Source organism: Bombus affinis, chromosome 4 (assembly GCF_024516045.1).
Source record: "Bombus affinis isolate iyBomAffi1 chromosome 4, iyBomAffi1.2, whole genome shotgun sequence".
NCBI classification, from domain to species: domain Eukaryota; kingdom Metazoa; phylum Arthropoda; class Insecta; order Hymenoptera; family Apidae; genus Bombus; species Bombus affinis.
The window spans coordinates 6,914,078-6,937,600 of NC_066347.1; the positions used below are offsets into that span (position 1 = coordinate 6,914,078).

The following is a 23,523-nucleotide window of genomic DNA, read 5'->3' on the forward strand; positions in this document are numbered from 1 at the left end:
ACATAGCTTTTTCATGGTGAATATAGATAATTGTAACTTTCATTATATCCATATGTAAATATAGTTGTAGAAATTTTAATCTGGGGAATGCAATAGCTAGTTGTTGTAATCGAATAAAAATTAATAAAATATAATACGAATTATAATGAACATAATTCGTGAAAAGTGTAATTATAATATTTCCAAAAACAACTCCATTCCTTCCATAATAATTTTTGCTACAACAAAGATGTTATGTTAGAACATAAATAACATAAATGTAACATAGATAAAAGGAGACCGATGAACAGTCTATCGGCAATTTGTCATCGACTTTTCGAACGTTTCAACGTGACCGATCAGCCGAAAGGGCGCAACAATAGCAATAATCGGCTGGGCTACTAGGAAAGTTTCGAAAATCACTCCTCCGCGGGAAAAAAGGAATAAATCAAACAAAAGGATAAGAGCACGGTGGAGTCTGCGGTGTAAATCGAAAACCGACGAGAGGGTAGCTGAAAATCGTCGATAGAGTTATAAAAGTGGGCTTCGTGGCCTCCTGCCACCCCTTCGAACGCACCCCGATACCGCACGAGCACACACTGGGATGCCTGTCCTCGAATACCGAACAATGCATTATTTATGTCTACCTCATAGTTATCTTCCTAGTATCGGAATTCGTTTGTGATACCAAAGAATTCACGCTTCTACTCTAATCTATCATTGCTTAGCGATATATGTGTATATAATATATTAATCAATAAGACATTTAAGTACATATGCACATATCATATACTTGAGTAAGAAAACATTGTACAAATTGAAAAAGAAGGAAACAAATTAATTAGAGAAAATTAGACGGACCATTCAGGTTGCTTGAAGAAAGGTCTTCAATAAAATTAGTATTTAATTAGTATTTAAAATATGTGTTAATATTTTCAATATACTCTTGTCGATGATTTTTATCAATTTCTAACAATTTTGAAATTTGATAACTTCCATTCTGAGTTATCTTCAAATAATTTCGAGATATCTTGATCAATCTCCCAATGCTTTTTAATTTACAGTACATTATAACTAAAAATTGAACGTTGCGATGGTCAACAATATTTCTATGTATAGAATTCTCGCGAAAAGTCTGTTCTTTCCTTGTTCCACTAATTTCGCCATTGCCCCCGAAATCAATCTTACAAATTTCTAACGAATTCGAGAAAAACCGTTGCCGCGATCAGTATAACGTACAGGTCTTTCAGATTACAGAGCCCAGGGTGCTATTCTAATTTACCAACGTGATTCAATTCACCGTACGAAGTCGATCTCTCGATACAATAACGTTTCACCTTTCTGCCATTCTATATGTATTTTTTCTTCCTTTTTTTTTTTTTTTTTTTTTTTTTTTGTTCTTTTATATCGTTCGGTTACTCTGATCAGTGGCGTCACGAAAGTGGAGGAAGAAGAGAAAAAATGGCAACGCGTGAAAGAAACCAGGAGAAGGAAAAAAATGTATGAACACGTTGGTAATACGAGTGAAAAGTGGTGCTCGTTAAATTACAACAGTTACCGAACTCCGATTTCGCAGTAAAGAGAAACCGACGAACGAAACGAAACCGCGTGTCAAGAGTGTGACGAAGAGGGTAAAGAGTAGAGAAAGAGGGTGGCTTTATATATGCATACGAGAACATTCAGGTGTCAATCAAGAATCGAGACCTTTCGACTTTGGGGTGTGAAAATCGGACTTCTCCCGAAAAAATTTACGTATTCATTCACGCCGCCACCAATGGAAAAAGATGGGGTATAAAAGAGAAAGAGAGTGAAAGAGGGGGCGAGTGAAAAAGAAAGAATTCGAGCGAAAAGTCTGTTTGCTTTTTTACCGCTCTTGACTTCATATTCGAGAGCATATTTTTTGCGCCAACCGTCACGCATTGTTAACGTCAACTTACTCGTCTTTTTTACTTTCTCTTTCTCTCATTCGCATTTTTTTTTTCTTTTTTCTTCATGCGTCGCAACGAAAAGAAAACCGTCTGGTAAAATCCAGTATACGCTAACAGGAATTTTGTAATTTCGCTAGAATATCGTGTGATCCCGGCGAACGAATTTTGAACAATGAAGGGTTAGGAAGATATGTTACGGTTGCTTCGGGAATAATTGCATTTATATCTTTTCTTTTATTTCGTTTATTTTATTTCGTTTAGTATGATTATTTGATCATTAGCAACGAATTCAGCAATATAGCATACAATATAAATTTCATAACCGTTCTCAATAGATACAGTGTTATAAAATTTTCAAAACACTCGGTTAACTTTTGTATTTCAGCTATCTTGAATTCTATTGTGTCGTAAATCATTAAAAACGTTTCTATATCCACTTTTATCTAATGTATGAGAAAATTGTAGTTACCAATTTAAAAGCATTGACAATCTCGTCATTAAATGAAGGTTATGACAAATATAAAAGATCTATTCAAGCGATCGTATTATGCATACAAATTAGTAAAACTTCGTTTGTTTGTATTTTTCTCAAAATCCTGTTACACGAAAGAAATAGAGGCTAATAGTGCGGACACTCTATATATTGCTTCACCATTTTTTAGTTACAAAAATATGTACATAATATGAGAAATATGAAAAGTCGAAAGATATTTTGTAATTATTCTGTCAGGTTTTTGATACGAGACATTATCGGACGACGTATTTTCCCGAGTTGGAAAAGCGCATGATACACGACCCGTTTGCCTTTCTCGTCTCGCCTCGCCACGCCGCGCGTTTTCACACTTTCTGAATGCGGGATGAATATCGGTCTGGTTCGCCGCAAGTCGAGCATTATATCGCTTTTACATTTATAAAGCTGTCACACACCAACTCATGCGTCATTGTGAAAGGGGTATTATGCTTTAATAATGGACAGCATCACATGTCAGATTCATCCGGTTAGATGGAAATGGTGCAAAGTTTATTTCGTTCCAGGACTCTGGTGTTTCCAATCGCAACGTGTCACAAAACATTTTGCATGATCGAAAATAATAATTTTATATGCAACAATGACATTATCTGCTTGCATTTTAAGATATCTTTCGATTGTTCTTTACTCCCTCATCTTCGCCATTGACTAAATGCAGGATAGACTTGATATCATCAGGATAGACTTCGTGTCTCACGGTCTGAAATACCGACCTCGAAAAAGATCAGTATTTCTTACGCCCTCTGCGATTTGCTGCGGCAAGTATGGGAATTGTATTCGATTCAACGATAAAAATGAACTTGTCATCTACGGAGCTTTGTGCCACATGTTCTGTAATACCGACTATTCAGAGGTTTTGTTACGCTCCCTACAATTTGTAACATAATGCCGAGTGTAATTAGTCCATTTAAACCTGCTCTGTTATTGAAATAAAACTTTGACATATTAATGCTCAATTAAATAAAGCTCTGGTAATTGAATTCATTTATCTGAATGTGAACTACTATTACATAAACGACAAATTGCAAGCAGTAAAGAAAATCAGTAAGATCTTATTACATATATGAACTATTTATCCCGCGACAAGTTTAAATAAATGGAATGCTATCGTATATTAAAAACAAACCACAGACGTTATTAAATAAAATAACATGAGTAATTAAATCAGTGATTCAACTAAAACAATACTTTAATATAATCTTATATTAGAAAGTAAAACAAAATTGCCTGTGCGTCTATCTATTTATATGCTTAGAATTAAGTTAAACAAATTTATAAATTGTTATAAGATATTATGATGACTCGTAGAAATTAAAAATCTTGTAAAACAATCCCAAAAAACCAATAATTATTACAAGTTGAAATACTATATACATAGGTAAATCTTTTTTTCTTTAGGCTGAGTGATCATTCTTAACCACTGGTAAATATCAATTATAGTATAATTATTTTCATCATAATTAAAATTTAATGCAAATTAACGTAGTTCTAAGCCAAAGCTAGTACCTTAGAAGCGTAAATTTTATTTTAATTTATAAAAAAGCATAAAAATTATAAAAATGATTATTGTAATAAATTGTTGAAGACATAAATTTACAATAAAAAAGTAGAAATTATTAAATTTGATTAAATTTGATTGTTATAATGAAAAAATTATGTTTCATGACATCGGCGAAGGTCGTTAACTTTCAAGCAACCTTGTCAAGGATATGTAACCTGTCATCGGGTATATTTATAAGAAATATCCGACCGAACTTGCGCGCAAGTTCATTTTTGTCTAAATCCTCGTAACGTAAACATCAGAAAAGGCTTTTAATTACTTATTAAAAACAATAAAATTTTTAATGTATAATATTTAAGCAATTAATATTATAACACTGTCTTTTCTATATTTATATGCTTTCTATAATTTGCTTTTCTATATTTATATGTCAGTAGTTTTAATTCATACCATTACTATACTGAATAATGACGTCGCATGTGACAAAAATGCTAAGGGCTTAAGTGACCCCAAAACGTGAGACACAAAAAAATACATATTCTGTTATACTATCTTTATGCTTTCACTAATCTATTAACTCAATGTTAAAAGATATCTCTGTAGTAAATAACATTAGGCTAATTTATTACAAATATCACTAAAACGACTTTTTACCACAAAATATAGCTAGCAATTTAATCGTATGTAGTACGTATAAAGTTCTATTTTTATAAATTCATATGGATTCTTTTTAATATTAAAAAGGAATTTATTTAACAAATTTTTATTCAATACAACATATCATATATAATATTTAAATGTTGATTTAATACAATAGTATGACTGATATTGAAAGTATGCGTATAACGATAAATAAGCAACCTGTAAAATATTGGAAACATGTGCCAAAATAAAATTAATTTCTTCAATTAAGTACCGTACAAACATAAACATAAATATTATGTAAGCATAAATACGTTCATAAACGTAATACATTCATAAATGCAATGATAAAAAAAGTAATGTTGAAATAAATATATTAAAAAGGTGAAACCAATATCTTTCATGAATAATCAACTTTCCAGTATACAAGATTAATTCTATGCGGACAAAAGGTGTTAAGCATCATTGGTAGAAGCAAGATATTCGTTGTATCTCTTCTCTTGGGCTTGCTGCAATTTCAGCAACTTCTTCATCTGTCCTTTACTGATTTCTGTACCATCAATATAATGTGTCGGTACACCCTAAACAAGACAGTTTTTTAGTTACAAAATGGAATGTATTGTTATTATAAATCTACATACATTGCTATCGAATTGAGAATATTTATCTTTTTCTAGCTTAAACATCTCAGAAGGAGGAATTTTTCTCAGCGCTTCCTTTGCTGCAGCTTCCGCTTTTCTTTTTTCCTTCTCCAACGTCCTTTCCAACTCCATTTGCTTCTTATGAATCTTCTCTTTTAATAGTTCTTCTTTATTTACTAATTTAATTTTACAAACTTCTTCATTACTATCTTCCAAACGAACTCCAATATTTGGTAAAATATCGTCACGTAATGTATCACATTCCTCAAGAATATTACTAGCTTTCAAAGCTTTAGCATGATTTCTTACTTTCTCACGGAAATTTGCCAAAATTTCAAGGTAGGGCATAACGACTTCTTCAACCTTTAATAAAATTTATAACAAAGAGTCAGAACATAAGTAAAGAGAAAATAAATGTATATAAAACATACATTTAAATTCGCGGTATTGCTGTCAACTGGAAAACCAATACTATCATGTGATGATATAACCCCAAATATAATAAACATTTTTGTAATATAAACTGCAACATCTCTAAGTAATAGTGTATTTGGTTGTTTTATTTCTTTCATGTAAATATTGCAATGCGTCACAAGATCCCTAATGGCATCAAGCGCACTCCTTGTATCAATATTGTCTGTAATAAAATGTATCGTAAATTTTATTAACATACAATATAATATAATATATAATTATATAATATAATATGTATATTAAATTACATACTAACAAAATATATATTAGTTATACAATTACAGTGCACAATATTTATAAATGTTCACTTACCACATAATGCGTTATGTACTAAGTCCCTGGCATGATAAAACTTTTCATTTAATTCCACTTCAGATTTAGTCCATTTAGTAAAAGTATTAATATTTGTCTCTGAACCCAAAGATCTAATTTTACATTTTACGTTTAAAAAGAATTCCTATAATACAAATAAGGTATTGTACATATATTACATTATTAAATATTAAATTAAATAATATTAAATAAAATATTCATAAAATATTATATAATAAATAGTTATATTTACATTTAAAAACTTTTCATATTGAATGGCCATATGCATGGTATCATCACTGTAATCTAATGTATCTTTCCATGAATGCAAAAGAAATGCAAGCCTAAGTTGTCTTGCTGAGTGCTTTTTTAATGCATCTTGTATAGTAATGAAATTTTTTAGTGATTTTGACATTTTGCATCCTGCTATGGTCAAATGACCAGAATGAAGAAAATATTTAACCCAATTAGAATTATTATAGTATGCTTCTGCTTGTGCCATTTCATTATCATGATGGGGAAACTTCAAATCTATGCCTCCAGTATGAATATCTAAACTTTCTCCACAAATTATAGATGCCATAACTGAACACTCTATATGCCAACCTGGTCGTCCTTTACCCCAAGGGCTTTCCCACCAAGGTTCTCCTTCCTTTGAACACTTCCAAAGTGCAAAATCAGTTGGTGATCTTTTTTCGGATACCTTTGAACTACTTAAATCTCCTAATAAAAATATTAAAAGTTATCAAAAATGAATAAATTCATCTTCAAAAAAAAGAATTTTTACCTTCTCCTTCTTGCAAACTCGATGTATCGCCATATGCTTCTGGGACGAGTTTAGCATAATAATGTTTATCCTGCTTATCAAAGCAAGCAACATCAAAATATACAGAACCATTACTTTCATATGCAATTCCATTTTCTATAATTTTTTCAATAAATGTTATAATTTCAGGTATGTATTCACTAACTCTTGTTAAAACATTTGGCCTTAATATCTAATAAAAATTTCATTATGAATTATTCAATATAATTAATAAATATATATAGTTAAAATAAAGAAAATATACTTAATATTACATTTAAAGAATCCATATCTTTGTGAAATTCCATTTCCCAATGTTGTGATAATTTGGTAAAAATAGAATGTTCTGTAACTGTAGCTCCTTTCGTTTTATCCAACCATTCTGCCAAAGGATCTCGTACTTCTTTTAATAATAACTGTATCCATAGAAGTTACAAAGATAGTATCTTTAGATAAATTATTAAATAAAATTAATAAGAATATTATTAATATTAAATTACATAATCTCTACTTATAAATTTATTACTTATACTCTAACAATATGAAAAATATATATATACTTCTTGATATTCTTTCATTTTTTCTTCATCCTTAAGCTTCACTACTTTTTCCAAATTTTCAATAGCTTTTTCCACATTGCACAATAATGCCTCTAGCATACATTTTTTATCTGTATCATTCGTATTCTTCACTGTATCTTCAAAAATACACATTACATATTTTGCATCATCCAGGATTTCATCAAGAGTATGATTCTCTTCTATATATTTCTCATATAAATAATTTTGTCTAGCTCTCTTTATAATTTTATCATCTATATCAGTAATATTCATCACATATAAAATATCATACCCAAAATAATCAGATAAGATACGCCTTAATATATCGAAAGATATATATGATCTAAATAGTGACAAAAATGATAACAAATATATAAAAAATAAATATTATTATCTATAGCATTTTAATAAAATAATATGCATTTTTTAAATACATAATTTTATATGCAACTTTGTACCTAGCATGTCCCATATGTGATGCGTCGTAAACAGTAGGTCCACAACTGTACCATAATATATGATTTCCAAATTGAGGGACAAATATTTCTTTCTCCCTAGTTAAGCTATTGTATAACTTAAGAACCGAGCTGCTTTTTCTTTCTGGTGGCATCCAAGATGGTTGTAACCTTTTTGCCATTTTTAATCTCCAGAAACTGGAAATATCCAAAAGTGATGAAAACCATAAAGTATATCTTATCTATCTCATTACTTCGCTTCTAGAAAATAAAAGTTATACAATTAAACTTACCTCTTTATGAAAAGCTTTACTCAAAAATATTTCGATACAAAAATTCTGTGTACAATTATTTTCAAAGAAATGTTTACACAAATATACAAAGAAAGATTGTCAAATAAATATCACGTGTCTAGAATTCTGTTGCAAATTTTTACTTGTTTCCACATACATAACTTTTTCAATATATTCGCGTATAGGATATTTAGTATTAATGTTAATATATTTCTCTTAATTTAATCAAATAATATGAAATACTGTTCACATTAACTATCATTAAACTCTTGAATGATTCACGTTCAATATCCGAAAAGACACGAGGAAATCGTTGCATGTATATATCAGTGTAGAAAGAGCGTTCACATTGTGACGTTGTCTAAATTTTCTGTTATCTCCGATCTCCGACGCTTCTACTCAATCTTTAATATCATGTTGTAAGAAACAGTTTGATGTGATAATATTTGAACTGTTTACCGTAAAAGTAATTTATCTATTTTAACTATAAACCATATGTAAAAAAAGAAATAAACTTCATGTATAAATAATTAGTCTTCGCATACAAAACTTGCATCATCCTAACCTAATTAACAGTTTGAAATGTAATGACTTCAATGCTTTACAACATATATGTATATATATATATACATACTAACTGATGGTCTTTGACCGGATGTATGTCCTTTGTAATTGAATTTTTAGGTAGATTTTAATATTAAATAGAATAAAGAATAGTAAATAGTATAGAAATAATAAAGAATAAATTAAAACGAAAAGGAAGTAGATAGCAATCGTTTGAAGAAAATTACATATTTAATAATTTTATAATATTTCTTTTTGTACAATGTTTTTTGTGGTATTCATTTGTATATGTATATATAATAAATAAAGCATAAAAATTATATATTTTCATATAGATTACCATGAATTGGCATGAATGGCCGTTCGCGCAAGAATGTCACGGTGGTTACCTTTATTCTAAAACGTAAGCCTTATCTTCTCCGCTATTACATACAGTGTTCAAACTTATTCCAAGCATAACCGAAGAATCATAATCGGTCTCTTCGGGCCATCTCTCGCCGTCGTGTCACCAGTAAATGTGCAGTTTATTTGTTCTGAATCTTTTAATATTTTGAGACAATAAATAAAATACTATCTTGACTACACCACCTTTGGAACATTCTCTACCGAACGATCCAAATCCGATTCAAATCGATTCAGTAGCTTTAAAGTCATAAGCGAACAAACATTAAAGTACTTTTGTACTTTATATATATAGACACTAGACATCCAGGTAATGGCAAAAACATATATATATATATATCTATTATCAAAATCAAATAAATATAAAGTTAATTCTATATATCATCTACTGTAAATAAGATTTATATATATAAATATTATTTTTGTCATATTACTTATTAGATCTTTTAGATATATTAGAATTATAAATATATTACATCAATAATATTATAAATTACAACACATATATGTAGTCATATACCAATAACTTCATTCTTGTTAAACAAATTAATATACCCAAATAATTTAAAATAAAATTTTAGTTATTTCAGTAGGTGATATATTTTTTATTCAAATTCTTGTATAAAGTACATGTCATTATAACAAATATTTTTATAAACATATTTTTCATATTTCAAAAGTTCTGTAAAAAATACGTGAAATGTTCCATACATTTATGAATTTAATATTATGATTTTTTTTTAAATGTGATATTATGCATAAAGATCCTTGTTTCATATATGTATTAAAAAATTTACATCATTTTATTATATTAAATTTTAAGATCACATATAGATAACATACAAAATAAGCACTTTGGAATGTGTATAATTCATATTCATATATAAAATATTAATCTTATGTTACATATAAAAATATAGAACGCAAAATGTTAGCTAAAGTTTTTCAGACACATACCTTTTTTCTTTCGGAACAAAGTTCATTACATTGTTAAATATATAGATGTTTAATTATATATATCCTGCTTTATCCTTATATTACTTTAAGTACAGCAGTTTTTCTACATAAAATGATTTTTATTATTTTTATTATTTTTTATCTTGATCAAGATTGACTGTTCTAGAAAACAGTATTTTTTGAAAAAATCATTTTATCATTTAGTAAATATAATTGATTCAACATTTAAGTTAAATAAAAGTACATGCTGCCATTTTAAGATTGTTATTCTTTTCTTCTCTGTTAGTAATTGTTTGTTCAGTTTTTATACTTTCATATATAATTTAAATGTAATAACAAAACATCTCATTTAAAAATTAATACTGTATTATCTATGTTCTTTATTTGTCTCTTCTTCCCATTCTCTACCTGGCCTGATAAATTCTAAGTCACTAGCATCCTCAGAACTTGAAATATTATCGTCATCAAAATATGGTTTTGTAACTTCGTTTGGTTGCATATGTCCTAAAAAAAGACATGAAATAAGCATACAAACAATCATATAATTAATCATAATAAAAATATGATACGATCCTGTATTAATAATTTGTAATAGATATTTCAAAACTTTGTCATTCTACATATTAAGAGAAACTGAAAATAGTTGCCTTTTAAATTTTTACAAATATTTAAAAGATAAATATTTAAAAGACTTTTATATGCATCACTTTGTTATTATATTTACCATTCAATGGTCTTCTAAATATTTCAATTTCTTTTTCATCATCATCAAAAAAGCTTGTTCCATCTTTTAATAGACTAAACGCATATCCATTCCAATTATTTTTGTTTAAATTTTTGGAAGATTTACAGTAGGCACAAATAAAAATAGAACATGCAATAATTCCCAAACATACAGTGGCTGCAAAAATATGATTTAAAATTATATTCTAATAATACATTATGACTTATGTGTTATATATATTATAAAAATATTGATCATCTTACTTATAAGAACTATAAAAACAATTCTAGGCATCCCAAGAAAGTTGTCATCATATTTTAATTTGAATATCAAATGCGAAACACTATGTACATCTGATGTTATAAACAATTTAGTCTGTTGAATATATCCAGATGAACTAGCGCTTACGATATGAGTACCAGGTTTGAATAATAACCAGTAAGCTCCATTTATTCCACTTTTAACATGATGCATTGATTTATTGTATGATAAAATAGCATTTTCAAGTGGCTCATTGTTTTCATTAAGGACAAATCCTTTTACTCCTTCATTAAGCTTTTCTATCATCATTAATAAACTAGCCTTATTATCTTCCCATATATTTCTTGAATCATCAGTGTTGCAACAAGTAACATATACATCAAGCATCAAAGTACTTGTATTTAAATAAAGATAATCCATTAAAGAATGTTCTCTTCTTCCACTTATACCCATGCCAGCATGAATAATTCCATTAGAATCTATATTTAAATCGTGATCACACTCTGGATTTTTAAAAGTTATATTCATCTTATGTTTAGTATATAATGATGCTAAATCTTGTAATACATCATTATCATCGGTGTTATATATCTGTTCAAATATTTTTCCATACTTTCCCGCAAATGGAATTTCAATATGTTGCAAACCAATATTCAAATTTATTGCTAATACAGCATTAATGTTTTTGAACCAATTAATTAGTGTACTTGCCTCAGTACTTAGTCTATCACTGATAGGAAATTGTAAATTGTTCACAATGAATGAATCACAAGTTTGATTATCATTAGAATTTTGAGATAAATCCGGTGCAATGTATATTGTAAATTTATCTAAATAATTTGTAATTCTACTGTCTTTCCGATAACGATCTAGTAAATAGGTCGCAAAATGAAGTAAAATTTTAGATGTTACAGGTGCACCATTTGAAATACCAGCCACGAAGGCTATAGATGGTCGACCAATGCTTTTATAATTACCTTCAGTTCCAATTTCTAAACATATTATTCGAGTACCCGTTTGTGATTTACCAATAATATGTAAAGTTGATAATTGTGAATATTTATTGTTCAGGTCAATCAAAACTTGATTTACAACATTTGTCTCTTGATCGTTATCGTATTTTTGGTGTTCTGCTTTTTCTACATGATGTTTCGTCAATTTAATGTGAAGATCAGTTATATTTTTATCATCTACATGAACTTTAATAGACTGTTCTATATAACCTTCACAAACAAATGTTAACGAATATTCACCAGGAAGAAGAATAATTTTAAAATAAGCCATGTTTTTAGAAACATGGTAACTATTGGTTCCAACCTTAACTACAGTTTCTCTTAAGGGAGCATAGTTAGTATCTGTTACCACTGCTCGAACACCAGTTGTCAAACTCTGAATAAGTTGCTTCAAGGGCAATAAATTTTCACGCCAAATAGTTGGAATAGATCCTGGAAGTGGATATTTACAACAAGCCATGTTGATACTTATCTACAAGTATAATAGATTGTAACAGATTAATATACAAATAATATAAACTAGAAATTATTTTATACATTAATAAATATATTACTTACTGTTGGTATTTTATACTGATTTTGAATATAATTTTGTACTTTTTTAACATCATTGTTAATAAAACTGCAAGTTTCTTTCTGTATTGAATGTTCATAATTTTTGGCCAGAGTTTTATACACATTCAAGCTATCATCTGTATAACTAAAATAAGAATATAAGGTATTATTATCTTAAATTACATTATACTATTTTAGTTTGGATCGTATAATATAACAAAAAAAATGAATACGTAAATATATTTTAGTATACTATATATTAGTATATTATAGCAGTAACTTAAATTTTCGTTACCTGACTTCAAGTGCTCCACTTCCCAATATTATTATTACATCATATTCTTCATTAGATAACATTGTTTTAAATGTATTAGTAATCATGTTTAATTTATCTGATGTAGCATTATTATTTTGTAGCAATAGCCTTTTGCCTATTTCATCATCTACAATAGGATTACACTTCTGAGCATTTGGTACTATATTATCAAAACCTGGATCTATGTAGGGTACAAAATGTAATACAGAGTTTTTCAATATTCTTTCTATAGGGGGATCTCCGATTTGATTTCCTTTCAGTATATGAGTTGCTAATCGTAACAGCATTTCTCTACCAATTGGTTGAGATGCAAATAGACCCCCAATTAAACCAATATGATATTTATTTTCTTCTGGTGCACCCACCTATAATTAATAAATTTGTAACTATTTTTTTATAATCGTAAAACGTAAAATTTGCAATAAATGACTATATATTTTTTAAATGATATGCTCACATTATGTGTAACTTTTAAAGAACGAATATCTATACTGATTAATGACTCCCCTTGAGCTTGAAATTCTGCAATGTTTGGTTGATCATTTTCTAATTGATTAAATTTATCACTTAACTCGACATTTGTTAAATAAATATTGTCTAAGTTTGTCGTTAACCGAAAATCATAAGCAGATGACCTGAAATAGAAAATAATTACATAAAATATGAATATATACCAAATTAAGAAACAAAAATTTGTTTTCATATTAAGTATGAAAAAATTAATACATAATTAAAAAAGATCTATTCATTAAAATACTAAGGAAACACATAAAATGATTATACAATAAAGCATTCTAATAATCAGTTCTGCTTCTATTAAAATATAATTGTAATTTACTTTATTATAGTCGGCATATATTTTATAATATATTAAAATATTTACTTTCGTGAAGTTTTTAAATTTCTTCCTAAAATTAAATTTTTATAACTCCTTATCAAAAACAATCCTTTTTAACATTCAACAATATATAAGTATCATTATTCTGGAAATTGCAATGCTTATAAGAATCTTATTAAAGTACTAAGTCTTAAGAAAATCATAAAATTATATATTATATAGTTATACCAGTGTTGAGGATCATCTCGCATTAATGAGAAATCCAATATTACTCCTTCTCCAATATTAACATTATCTGATACCACTGCAATTTGCGTTTGAGATTCATACCCTACTGCACTGGCTGTAACATTGTATTTGCCTGGGACTAAAAGACGCCAATAATCTCCATCATTGGCTGTATAGATATCATGTTTAATTCCTTCTATAGATATTTTAGCATGAGGTATAGGATTTCCAATTGATGAACGTATTACTCCATGTATTCCTTTATGAGACTATAAAAAAAGATGTATAAGTATAATGAAAGAAATAATTATTTTCGTAGCATGCTATACATATTAATACATAAATACCATTTCAATTAAACGTAAGAGAGGTTCTCTATTTTGTAACCAATATTCTGGTAATTCAGTTGCATTTGGAAATTTTGTACATCCTACTTCTATCGTAATTTCAAAATCATTGCTATGAACGTAATTATAATCTTGCATGCCTCCATTAACAGAATACCAAGCAGCCCCATTGGTTATACCATTTGGAAAGCTTTTCTCTAATACACTTTGTACCGTGTTTAATCGTCCATTTAAAAATGAAGGACATGGTTCTCCAAGATGCATACGAGGATGAGCATTTGAATATGCTAATGCTAAAGCTTTGAAAACTTTATCATCCGGACTTAGATTTTCATTATCATACACGTATTCTGGTTTATTATCATATGGATAATTTGCCACTAATGCTCCTCCATGAAAATTAGCAGAAAGTACAAATGGAATACTTGCAATCCAATTCATTACTGCTTTCGTCTCAGGTTCTGGTTCTTTATTATACTATAAAATATAAAAATATAATTAGTAATCTAAATTTATAAAATCAATAAACATTTAATAGATATACATATAAAATGTGCTAAATCCATTAAAAGTGAAACAATGAAAAAGTGGAAATCCATACATTATTTGTTTCATATTGATCAGGAAAATTTCTGTTGAGATCAACATTTTTAGCATTTGTTCTTCCTTCATATATATTTTCTTCTCTAGAAATTTCATAACCATCTGGATTCATGCTTGGCATTACATGTAGTCTGACATTTTTTAATATTTTCGTAACTCTTTTGTCATTTCCAAAATTTTCACAAAGGAACTTTAACAGCATTAGTAAAATTTCTCTGCCAACAACTTCATTCCCATGCATGTTTCCTATATATTTTACTTCAGGTTTATTTTGGCTATGTTTACCAGGATTTTCTGTTATTTCCATAACATATAACTGACGTCCTTTAACAGATTCTCCTATACTATAAAGCCTTGTGATATTTGGGTAATTTAAATTTAATTCTTTCAAAAATTTTTCCATTGCTATGTAATTATGATGCTTGAATTCCGTATCATGGAAAAAACCATATTTGTCAGTAGGTCTAATAAATTCCTCAACTTTATCTGACTTTAATTTTCCTACAAATTAACATAATATTACAAAACAATTAAAACTATCGTATTGTAAGAATAAAAAGTCTTAAATAAAAAAATTAATAGTTCAACAAAAAGCACATCTGTAAATATATATTCTTTAATAAACTTTTCATATGTATTAAAAAGACAAAAATAAATCATGAAAAACATGAAACTTAAAATTTAAAAAATATGCAACTATTAGAACATTTACAACACAACACAAGGTATAGAGAACACAAAAACCAAAGAAATAGTAAATAATATATTATAATAATATTCAAGATGTATTACTACTTGATGGGTAAAAAATATAGGAAAAGGCTGGAAAACATTTGAGAAAACTAACTCACTGTTTGAAACAAATATAGTATTTTATTTTTTAATTTTTTAGACATTATACATTCAATTTGATTATATTATGCTATACATCAAATTACAAATATGATCATAAACATCTCTCAGTGTTTTACATATTTTTGTTAATATTAATAAAATTACCTAAAGATATTTATGTTTCATACTAAAAATCTTTGGATATATTTTTCATAATTCATACATATTTTCTTATATATGTATCTCATTTACTTCATAAAAACGAGATTAGCATATTCTTTACATTTAATAAAATAAACCTTCTATTTTTAGTGTATAGTTTTTCTTGTTTATAAAGTTTAATCTGATTTTCATAATACAGATCTTTAAATGAACATTTAAATGAACACATGAAATTTAAGTAAGAGATACTACAAAATATTTTTATGATTATTTTTAAAAACTTTATTTGTTATGTTATTTGTTCTTGTAATTGTTCACTAATATAAAAGAGAGCATACAAACAAAAATTAAATCACGATTTGCTATTTGTTCGATAACATAAAAGTTATTCACCTAAAAAATATGAGTTTTACAAGAAGATATGTTTTTGATGTGCAGTAATGCTTAGTTCTTACAATTCATATATGATCCAATTGTACATCTACAAAGTATTTAGACCAATTGTTTAAAATTATAAACTTATTACATTCTTTTTCTATATCTAACTAACAAAACATTTCTCTATAAATTTAAGCTTTTGCATTCAAAATATCTTTCCTTAGATACAATACAGGACAAATAAATTTAAAAAGCAAATAAAAATTAATATAACAAATAAACGTAAACATAAAAATAATAAAAATAATTAAAAAATTTATGTTTAACATATGTTTATGCTCCAATTAGTTCATAAGTAAGTAACTTTCACTGTAAATAATTATTTTTGTACAAATCAGAAAGTTTCATTATTTTTTTCTCCATACCTTGTGTGTATCTGTTTTATATTTGCTTATATTAAGGACATAAACAATAATAAAATGTATAGAAATGGCAGTATCACATATTCTTGTGATATAATCATATCAGTGCTGTAAAATGAAAATAAGAATAATGATAAAACTAATTAATGAAACAAATAAAAATTCATATGTAAATATAAAAAATAATAATTAAATAAAAAATAATAATAATTTCGTTTCATTTTCAATTTTATGAGAAAACAAATAAAAGACAAGAAAATTCTTTAATTACGTATATATAAATATAACTAGTAATTCATATCATCATAAGATGGTATTAGTTTATACAGTGCAAAATTCTGATTAGGAAGTGGGAGTGTATGAACAAAAGGAGCATCCTGATTACCTTGATCATCATAAGTATCCTGTGTTAAAGTGAAATTGACAATGGTTGGTTCATCCGATTTTACTGTGACATTTATTTGTTCACTTGGATGATATCTAAATTAATAAAAAGTTGATATATAAATCAAACCTTACTAAACAAAATACTAATTTTGTAACAACATTATGTACTCACGCCCATGCTTCTGCATGAATGTTATATGTTCCAGGCAGTAACAAACGCCAATATTCTCCATGATGTGTAGTGGATACATTATGATTTATTCCATGCACAATAATAGTTGCTCCTTCTATTGGTTGCCCATTTATATCTCTTACAAGACCTAAAATTATAAAATATAAATTAATATATACCATCGTTATTAATAAATAATTATACTTAATGAATATTTAAAGACCTGTTACTCCAATATGGGCTTGCTCGAGATATTTTATAAGAGATTCCTTATTTAATCTCCAATACTCTGGCATTTCTGAGGCATACGGATATTTACAACAACTAAGTTCAAATGTTATCTCAAGTGCATTGGAGCGAGCATAATTGAAGTCTTGCATTCCTCCAACAACTTCATACCTAAAACAGATAAAGTTTAATAGTATTTTCTTTACAAATAATACTTTCTAAAAACAAAGAATTCAGATATGTATGCTCACCAATATGCACCATTGGTAACACCACCCTGAAAAACATCAGAACTGCATGCGGTACCTGTACGCATTTGTGGATGATTATCTGCATATGTGTGTGCTAAATATTTGAATAACTCATCATCTGGACTTTTACTTTCAATACAACAAGATCCTTGAATGCTAAAAATGAGTACAGTATATAACTTTTATAAAATAATAAGTAAAATTTCATAATTTATTTCATAATTGCATTTATTATTATATTACCCAGAATCATAAGGATAACTTGCTACAACAGCACCTCCATGAAGATTTCCTGATAATACAAATGGTTCTGTAGCAATCCAAGTCATCATGGCTACTGTTTCATTCTGACGTCCATCTAATATAGTGCCACCTTGTTGGAGATAATTGGTTCTTCTATTAAACTGATCTGGAAAATTCCTATTTAGATCAACATGATTTGCATTTTCACGACCAGAAAAATCTTTTCTCGATTCACATTTTCCTTCCTGAAAGTTCAAAAGAATATTAGACCAATATATGCATGGATTTAAATTAACTTAAATCATAAAGGGAAATAATAACAAAAAATAGAAACATTACCACTGATTTTTCAAAGCCATCAGGATTCATTGATGGCATAAGGTAGATATCAGTATTATTCACTAATTTTGTAATTCTTTCATCTTTCCCATAATTCTTCAAAAGATATTGAGCAAGATATACTAATAATTCTCTACCAACAGCTTCATCACCATGCATATTAGCAACATATTTCACCATCGGTTCACACAGTTTTCGTTCCTTAACATTTTCAGAAATTTCAATAACTAACAAATCTCTGCCTTCCACGGATTTTCCTATGGAAAACACTCTTGCCAAATTTGGATATTTTAGAACCAATGAATTAAACAACTGTTGAAGCTCTTCATAATTTGTATAATGTGGGATGACAAAATCCTCATCTAATTTGTTGTCGGAATTTATCACAAAACCATTAATAATTCCAATAATTAAGAAAAAAAGTAGCACGATGTTATAGATAATACGTGCGTGTACCATATTTAAATATTTATTAGCGTAAGAATATAACAAGCTTTTTTGACTTTAACGAAACATTCTACACAATTCGCGATGTCGGTGTTAATATAGCATAAAAGTACTGATGACGTCCACAAGTGCAAGCGTGGGCAGGGTAGGGTAGAGGATTACTAGGAATGATATAGATATATGTATATATATAATTTTTCATTGAGAATAAAAATATTTATTAATCAATCATTCTACATATATATTACATGTGTAACTTCTGTATTATTTTTTAAACTTCTATAACAATTTCTCGTAAAAAGTCACAGAAATTTTAATGAAAGAAAAATGAATTCTTGTATATGTGTAAGGTAACAGTAAGAAAAGTTTTATTTGTATGTATATAACATACTGTACATGGATAAAAATTTTTGATAAGAATAATTTTTCTCTTCCTTTTCCTTTGTGATACTAACTACTTACGTGCATGTGTATGTATACATAATATATATAGTTGAAATAGTTTATAAATTACTGATGATATTCTTAAATATATATGTATATGAATATATGTATAATTTTGAGTTGGCAGTAAAAAGGTGTTTATAACTAATTTATATGAAATCTTAGTTTAAAGATATCTTGGTATAATTCAAATTAAATTCTAAAGACAATATTGAATAAATAATTGATAAGGAAAAGTCAAATGCATGTTAGTTTATATCAAATATTCTAAATTTTTCTATAAACACATAACACATTGTTAAATTTCTTATTTCTTATCTTTTGTTAGATATAACGGTAAAACTTTGTTTCAATATTAGAAAAATTGTAATTTCAATGAAAATTATTTAGAAAAATATTGTCAAAGGTTATGATCAAGAGGTTATGATCTTGCTTCTACGAATTTTATTCGATTGCTCACAAAATGTACACAACTCTTTTATGTAATAGTAGATAAAAATTTTTATGATTTCAGTGAATAATATTTCGAAACATGTCTAACAGTAAAGAAGAAAAACAGTAAGTTGTGTAAAAGTATTAATAACCAATTAAAGAAAATAGAAAAATAAAAGATCATTCACTATTACAAAAAATTTTAGGTATGGTTTAATTTTACCTAAAAAGCAACAACGTATTGCTCCGAAGGTAAACAACGTATTTGGCGATAATAATGATTCGGATGAGGAAGATGGTACAGATTGGGTTAAAAAGGCTCTTCAGGCAGAGGGAGAAAAAAATAAAATAAAAAGGCAAGTAAGATTAAATATGCAAAAGGCTTTAAAGGAAGACCCAACAATATTTCAATATGATGAAGTATATGATGACATGGAAAGGACAAAAGATCAGTCCAAAACTGCAAAAAATGAAAAAAAGAAACCAAGGTATATTCAAAATCTTTTAAAAGCTGCAGAGCGAAGAAAAAAAGAACAGGAATATAGAATAGAAAGAATGGTTCAGAAAGAACGCGAAGCAGAGGGAGAAATGTATGCAGACAAAGAAAGTTTTGTTACTTCTGCTTATAGAGCAAAATTAGAAGAATTTAAGAAAATGGAAGAAGAGGAAAATAAAATGGATAAATTAGAAGCTATTGCAGATGTTAAAAAGCAACAAGATATTTCAGGATTTTATAGACATTTGTATGAACAGACTGTTGTTCAATCTTCAGAGGAATCTGGAGTTAAGAATGATACCAATGATAATAAAACTAATTTAGATAACAATTTAGAGGATATAAATAAAGAAATAAATGTCAGTGTCACAAACAAAGACCAGGTAAAAAATAAAGAAATAAAAAAGAATAGACAATATAGGCAAAGAAAAATAGAAGAAGATAGTGATACAGATACTGAAATTCAACAGAAAATGGAAAATAAAGTAAGAACTCCTGTACCTGAAAAACGTAAAAATGTTGAAAGGGAATCTGAAAGAATAGAAGAACCTGATGTTAAAAAACAAAAGCAACAAACTGAAAATGCTAAACTTGAAAAATGTTGTAATGAGACCAAAATAGAAAATCCCATAAATTCAAAGGATGTGGAAAAAATATTAGAAAATAGTAAAAATGATGAAACTGAAAAAATAAGTATTAGTGCAAAAGAAAAAATAGAAGCAGAGAAAAGAGAGAGATCTAAGATTTGGGAAAAAAGAACAGTTGGGCCTGTATATGAAGCAGCATTGCAAAGATATTATGCTAGAAAATCTATGAGGTTATCAGTTGTATAATTTAATGTAACTATAAAGTGTATGTACAAGGAAGGATTTGTTTGTTTATGTATCTGTGTGTTTAAGTACTAAGTAATTTCAGCAATCGTTTGTTTAGGAAAACGATTACACTATATGTATGATAAAATTTTTTTAATATAGCATTTGTAATATAAAATTGTATAGAAATTGCATTAATGATACACTGTATTCCGGAAAAACGTTTCAATATTACAAAATATAAATTTCTATACATAGAAACAAATGATGGCACATTATAATTATAATATACCTCTTTAAATTCTACAATATTAACATACAGTAATGAAAACATAAATATTTTTCTTAATTTTCAAATTATTTCAAATATTAAACTTAATTTTTGATATTTAATAAATGCTTGCATTTCACAAATGAATAACTAAAAATATTTTGTTCCTATACTACTTATTATAAATCGCATAATTTAAATATTTCATTACTAAACAAAGGTATAAGTTATATTATTCAATTTCAATAAGATGAAATAAGCTGTGGCTCCATATGTCCACTATCGCCTAAATTTCTTAGTGTTACTCTCCCATTGGATCGAATAGATACCCATGTAATACTTCCATGATTTAAACTTAAACGCAACCAACCTTCAGGTGGAAATTGCAATGCTCTGAAACACATAATAAAGAAGCATTTAATTTTGTGTATTAATACGTTCGCTACCTAGCCCGCGATTTCGCTCTAAAAGTCCGACTGCACGGTATTTTCAGATTGGGCAGCAAACACGTTATTATTACGCGAATATCATTTTTTATGAATAGTTACCGGCATACAAAATATCTAATAACGTTTGCATGGCAAACAAGAATAACATATGAATCCTTTTCCTGGTTGGGTTCTGGACGATGAAAATATTTTCTAAATGCAGCTTCTATTCTAGGTCCATCTTCATAAACCTAAAATATATTACATAATATTATAATATAATAGAAAAAAAATAAGAATTTCCATAATAACATAGTATACTTACAACGACTTCAGAGTTCCAAATATCAATTGGTGGGTCAGGTGCAATTGGCATACCTTCACTAAGAACAGAATCTTCTTTAACTGTTATATTGTTAAGATATTTTTTTATAATTTTAGCAGTTTCTTTAGCTCTGACTATTGTTGACTGTATAATCATGGAGTATGGTAATCCTAATTCCTGTAATCTTTTTCCTGTTGCTTCAGCCTGTTGTCTGCCTTTGTAACATATATTTTTACACAGTAAATGACAAAATTTAATACATTTATAAAATTATAAAATATTAATATATATGACATAATGATATATATATAACATGAGAGATACCAACCAAGAGTTGTAAGTATTCGATCTGAATCCGTTTTACCATTTGTATTATATTGCCCATGACGGATTAAAATTATGTGATGTCTAACATTTAATTGTTGTTTGTCGTTTGTAGTAGATCTCTTTTTACGTGAGTTTTTATCATTTTCATTGTCTAATTTAGCTACATTTGCTAGCCATTCTGAATGTCGTCTATAAATAGACACAACAAATTATAAATTGAACTTTTAAATAATAGAAATAAATTCTAAACAAAGAAACAAAATATTTTGCATTATCCAATGAATATGAAGTAGATGAAAATTTACAAATACTGGAATAATATTTATTTTAGCAATATACATGTATACAAAGTGTATTTAGTACAGGAATTTTATTTGTGATATTTATTTAATTTGACGTAAGAAAAAGGAACGAAAGAGGACCTTAATTATATATAATTATTAATTTGCAGAATTATTAATATTTTTATAAATAACTACAAGAGCAGAAAAGAATATAACCTATCCCAATTATGATCCCATTTGCCCCAGGATGACGTAGGTATTAACCAAGATTGTTTTTCTGATGATTGAGTATGATCGTTTTCATTTGGATAAAAAAGGGCTGCACCACCTATCGCAACAAATCCACCGATCCATTTTTTAAAATTTAAACGTATAGGCATTATTATAATAAATTGCCGCGACTAAATTTTTTTAACGATTTAAACCAATACTGCTCATCTGTGGAACGTATTTACGCGATCGCTATCTATATACCTTCTTTTATAATAGTTATAAAAAGAGTAAAATGGTTTAATAAGAGGCGAGATATGTTAAATGCTATTTTAATATCAGTTATGAGATCAAAAAGGTAAAATTGGAGGAAAACACTTCGGTCACATTGGAAGTGTTTATCAACATAACGTTAATCAAGACAACGATCTACAGTGAGATCTTTTATAACGAGATGTGATAAAGTGCACGCGTACCGAGCGAAAATTCAAAGTCGATTTTCTCAACAACAAAGCCTCAAACAAAAAATTTTTATTCTATATTTTCGACTTTTTTTTTCGCTTAGAATCACCCCCTTTCCGCTTGTACCACCAGTTACCAACCACCCTGTATATGTATATTAGATATTTGTAATTTTACAATCAGATTAAGTACATATTTTTTCAAAATATTTTTAGAGTAATAGGTGTAATACATAGTAATTA

At 27.8% G+C, this 23,523-nt stretch overlaps 4 protein-coding genes and 1 long non-coding RNA gene across 10 annotated transcripts; 2 read left to right on the forward strand and 3 right to left on the reverse strand.

Annotated features, from left to right (window-relative positions):
* Positions 1-4,684: 4,684 nt before the first annotated feature.
* LOC126915567 (cysteine--tRNA ligase, cytoplasmic) lies at positions 4,685-9,420 on the reverse strand. 2 transcript variants are annotated; one of them, XM_050720340.1, is made up of 10 exons: positions 9,073-9,420; positions 7,830-8,024; positions 7,372-7,714; positions 7,087-7,227; positions 6,794-7,004; positions 6,260-6,729; positions 6,007-6,151; positions 5,652-5,857; positions 5,221-5,583; positions 4,685-5,160 (listed from the first exon to the last, which is right to left on the reverse strand). In XM_050720340.1, the coding sequence occupies exons 2-10, from the start codon at positions 8,006-8,008 to the stop codon at positions 5,035-5,037; spliced, it is 2,184 nt and encodes a 727-aa protein (XP_050576297.1). In that variant the 5' UTR covers positions 8,009-8,024; positions 9,073-9,420; the 3' UTR covers positions 4,685-5,034. The 2 variants fall into 2 exon arrangements, with proteins under 2 accessions (XP_050576297.1, XP_050576296.1); XM_050720339.1 differs by lacking the exon at positions 9,073-9,420 and adding an exon at positions 8,120-8,674.
* On the forward strand, positions 8,703-9,267 carry LOC126915573 (uncharacterized). Its single transcript, XR_007710255.1, has 2 exons — positions 8,703-8,803; positions 9,019-9,267. It is a non-coding gene; the product is annotated as an uncharacterized LOC126915573 (long non-coding RNA).
* A 240-nt stretch (positions 9,421-9,660) lies between the features above and the next one.
* On the reverse strand, positions 9,661-18,926 carry LOC126915560 (carboxypeptidase D-like). Of its 2 annotated transcripts, none has more exons than XM_050720322.1 (15): positions 18,344-18,926; positions 18,005-18,249; positions 17,762-17,917; positions 17,506-17,681; positions 17,283-17,430; positions 17,109-17,203; positions 14,926-15,428; positions 14,325-14,801; positions 13,978-14,246; positions 13,369-13,546; positions 12,891-13,276; positions 12,599-12,740; positions 11,030-12,512; positions 10,767-10,943; positions 9,661-10,546 (listed from the first exon to the last, which is right to left on the reverse strand). In XM_050720322.1, exons 1-15 carry the CDS (start codon positions 18,800-18,802, stop codon positions 10,410-10,412), a joined length of 5,031 nt encoding a protein of 1,676 aa, XP_050576279.1. In that variant the 5' UTR covers positions 18,803-18,926; the 3' UTR covers positions 9,661-10,409. The 2 variants fall into 2 exon arrangements, with proteins under 2 accessions (XP_050576279.1, XP_050576280.1); XM_050720323.1 differs by having other exon boundaries at positions 10,443-10,675.
* LOC126915570 (nuclear speckle splicing regulatory protein 1) lies at positions 18,923-21,239 on the forward strand. 4 transcript variants are annotated; one of them, XM_050720348.1, is made up of 3 exons: positions 18,923-19,260; positions 19,563-19,792; positions 19,873-21,239. In XM_050720348.1, the coding sequence occupies exons 2-3, from the start codon at positions 19,767-19,769 to the stop codon at positions 20,993-20,995; spliced, it is 1,149 nt and encodes a 382-aa protein (XP_050576305.1). In that variant the 5' UTR covers positions 18,923-19,260; positions 19,563-19,766; the 3' UTR covers positions 20,996-21,239. The 4 variants fall into 4 exon arrangements, with proteins under 4 accessions (XP_050576305.1, XP_050576309.1, XP_050576307.1 ...); XM_050720352.1 differs by having other exon boundaries at positions 18,923-19,140; XM_050720350.1 differs by having other exon boundaries at positions 19,230-19,368.
* LOC126915571 (serine/threonine-protein phosphatase PGAM5, mitochondrial-like) lies at positions 21,113-23,446 on the reverse strand. The gene is made up of 5 exons (XM_050720353.1): positions 22,826-23,446; positions 22,327-22,514; positions 21,999-22,213; positions 21,794-21,924; positions 21,113-21,638 (listed from the first exon to the last, which is right to left on the reverse strand). Exons 1-5 carry the CDS (start codon positions 22,987-22,989, stop codon positions 21,488-21,490), a joined length of 849 nt encoding a protein of 282 aa, XP_050576310.1. The 5' UTR covers positions 22,990-23,446; the 3' UTR covers positions 21,113-21,487.
* Positions 23,447-23,523: the final 77 nt, after the last annotated feature.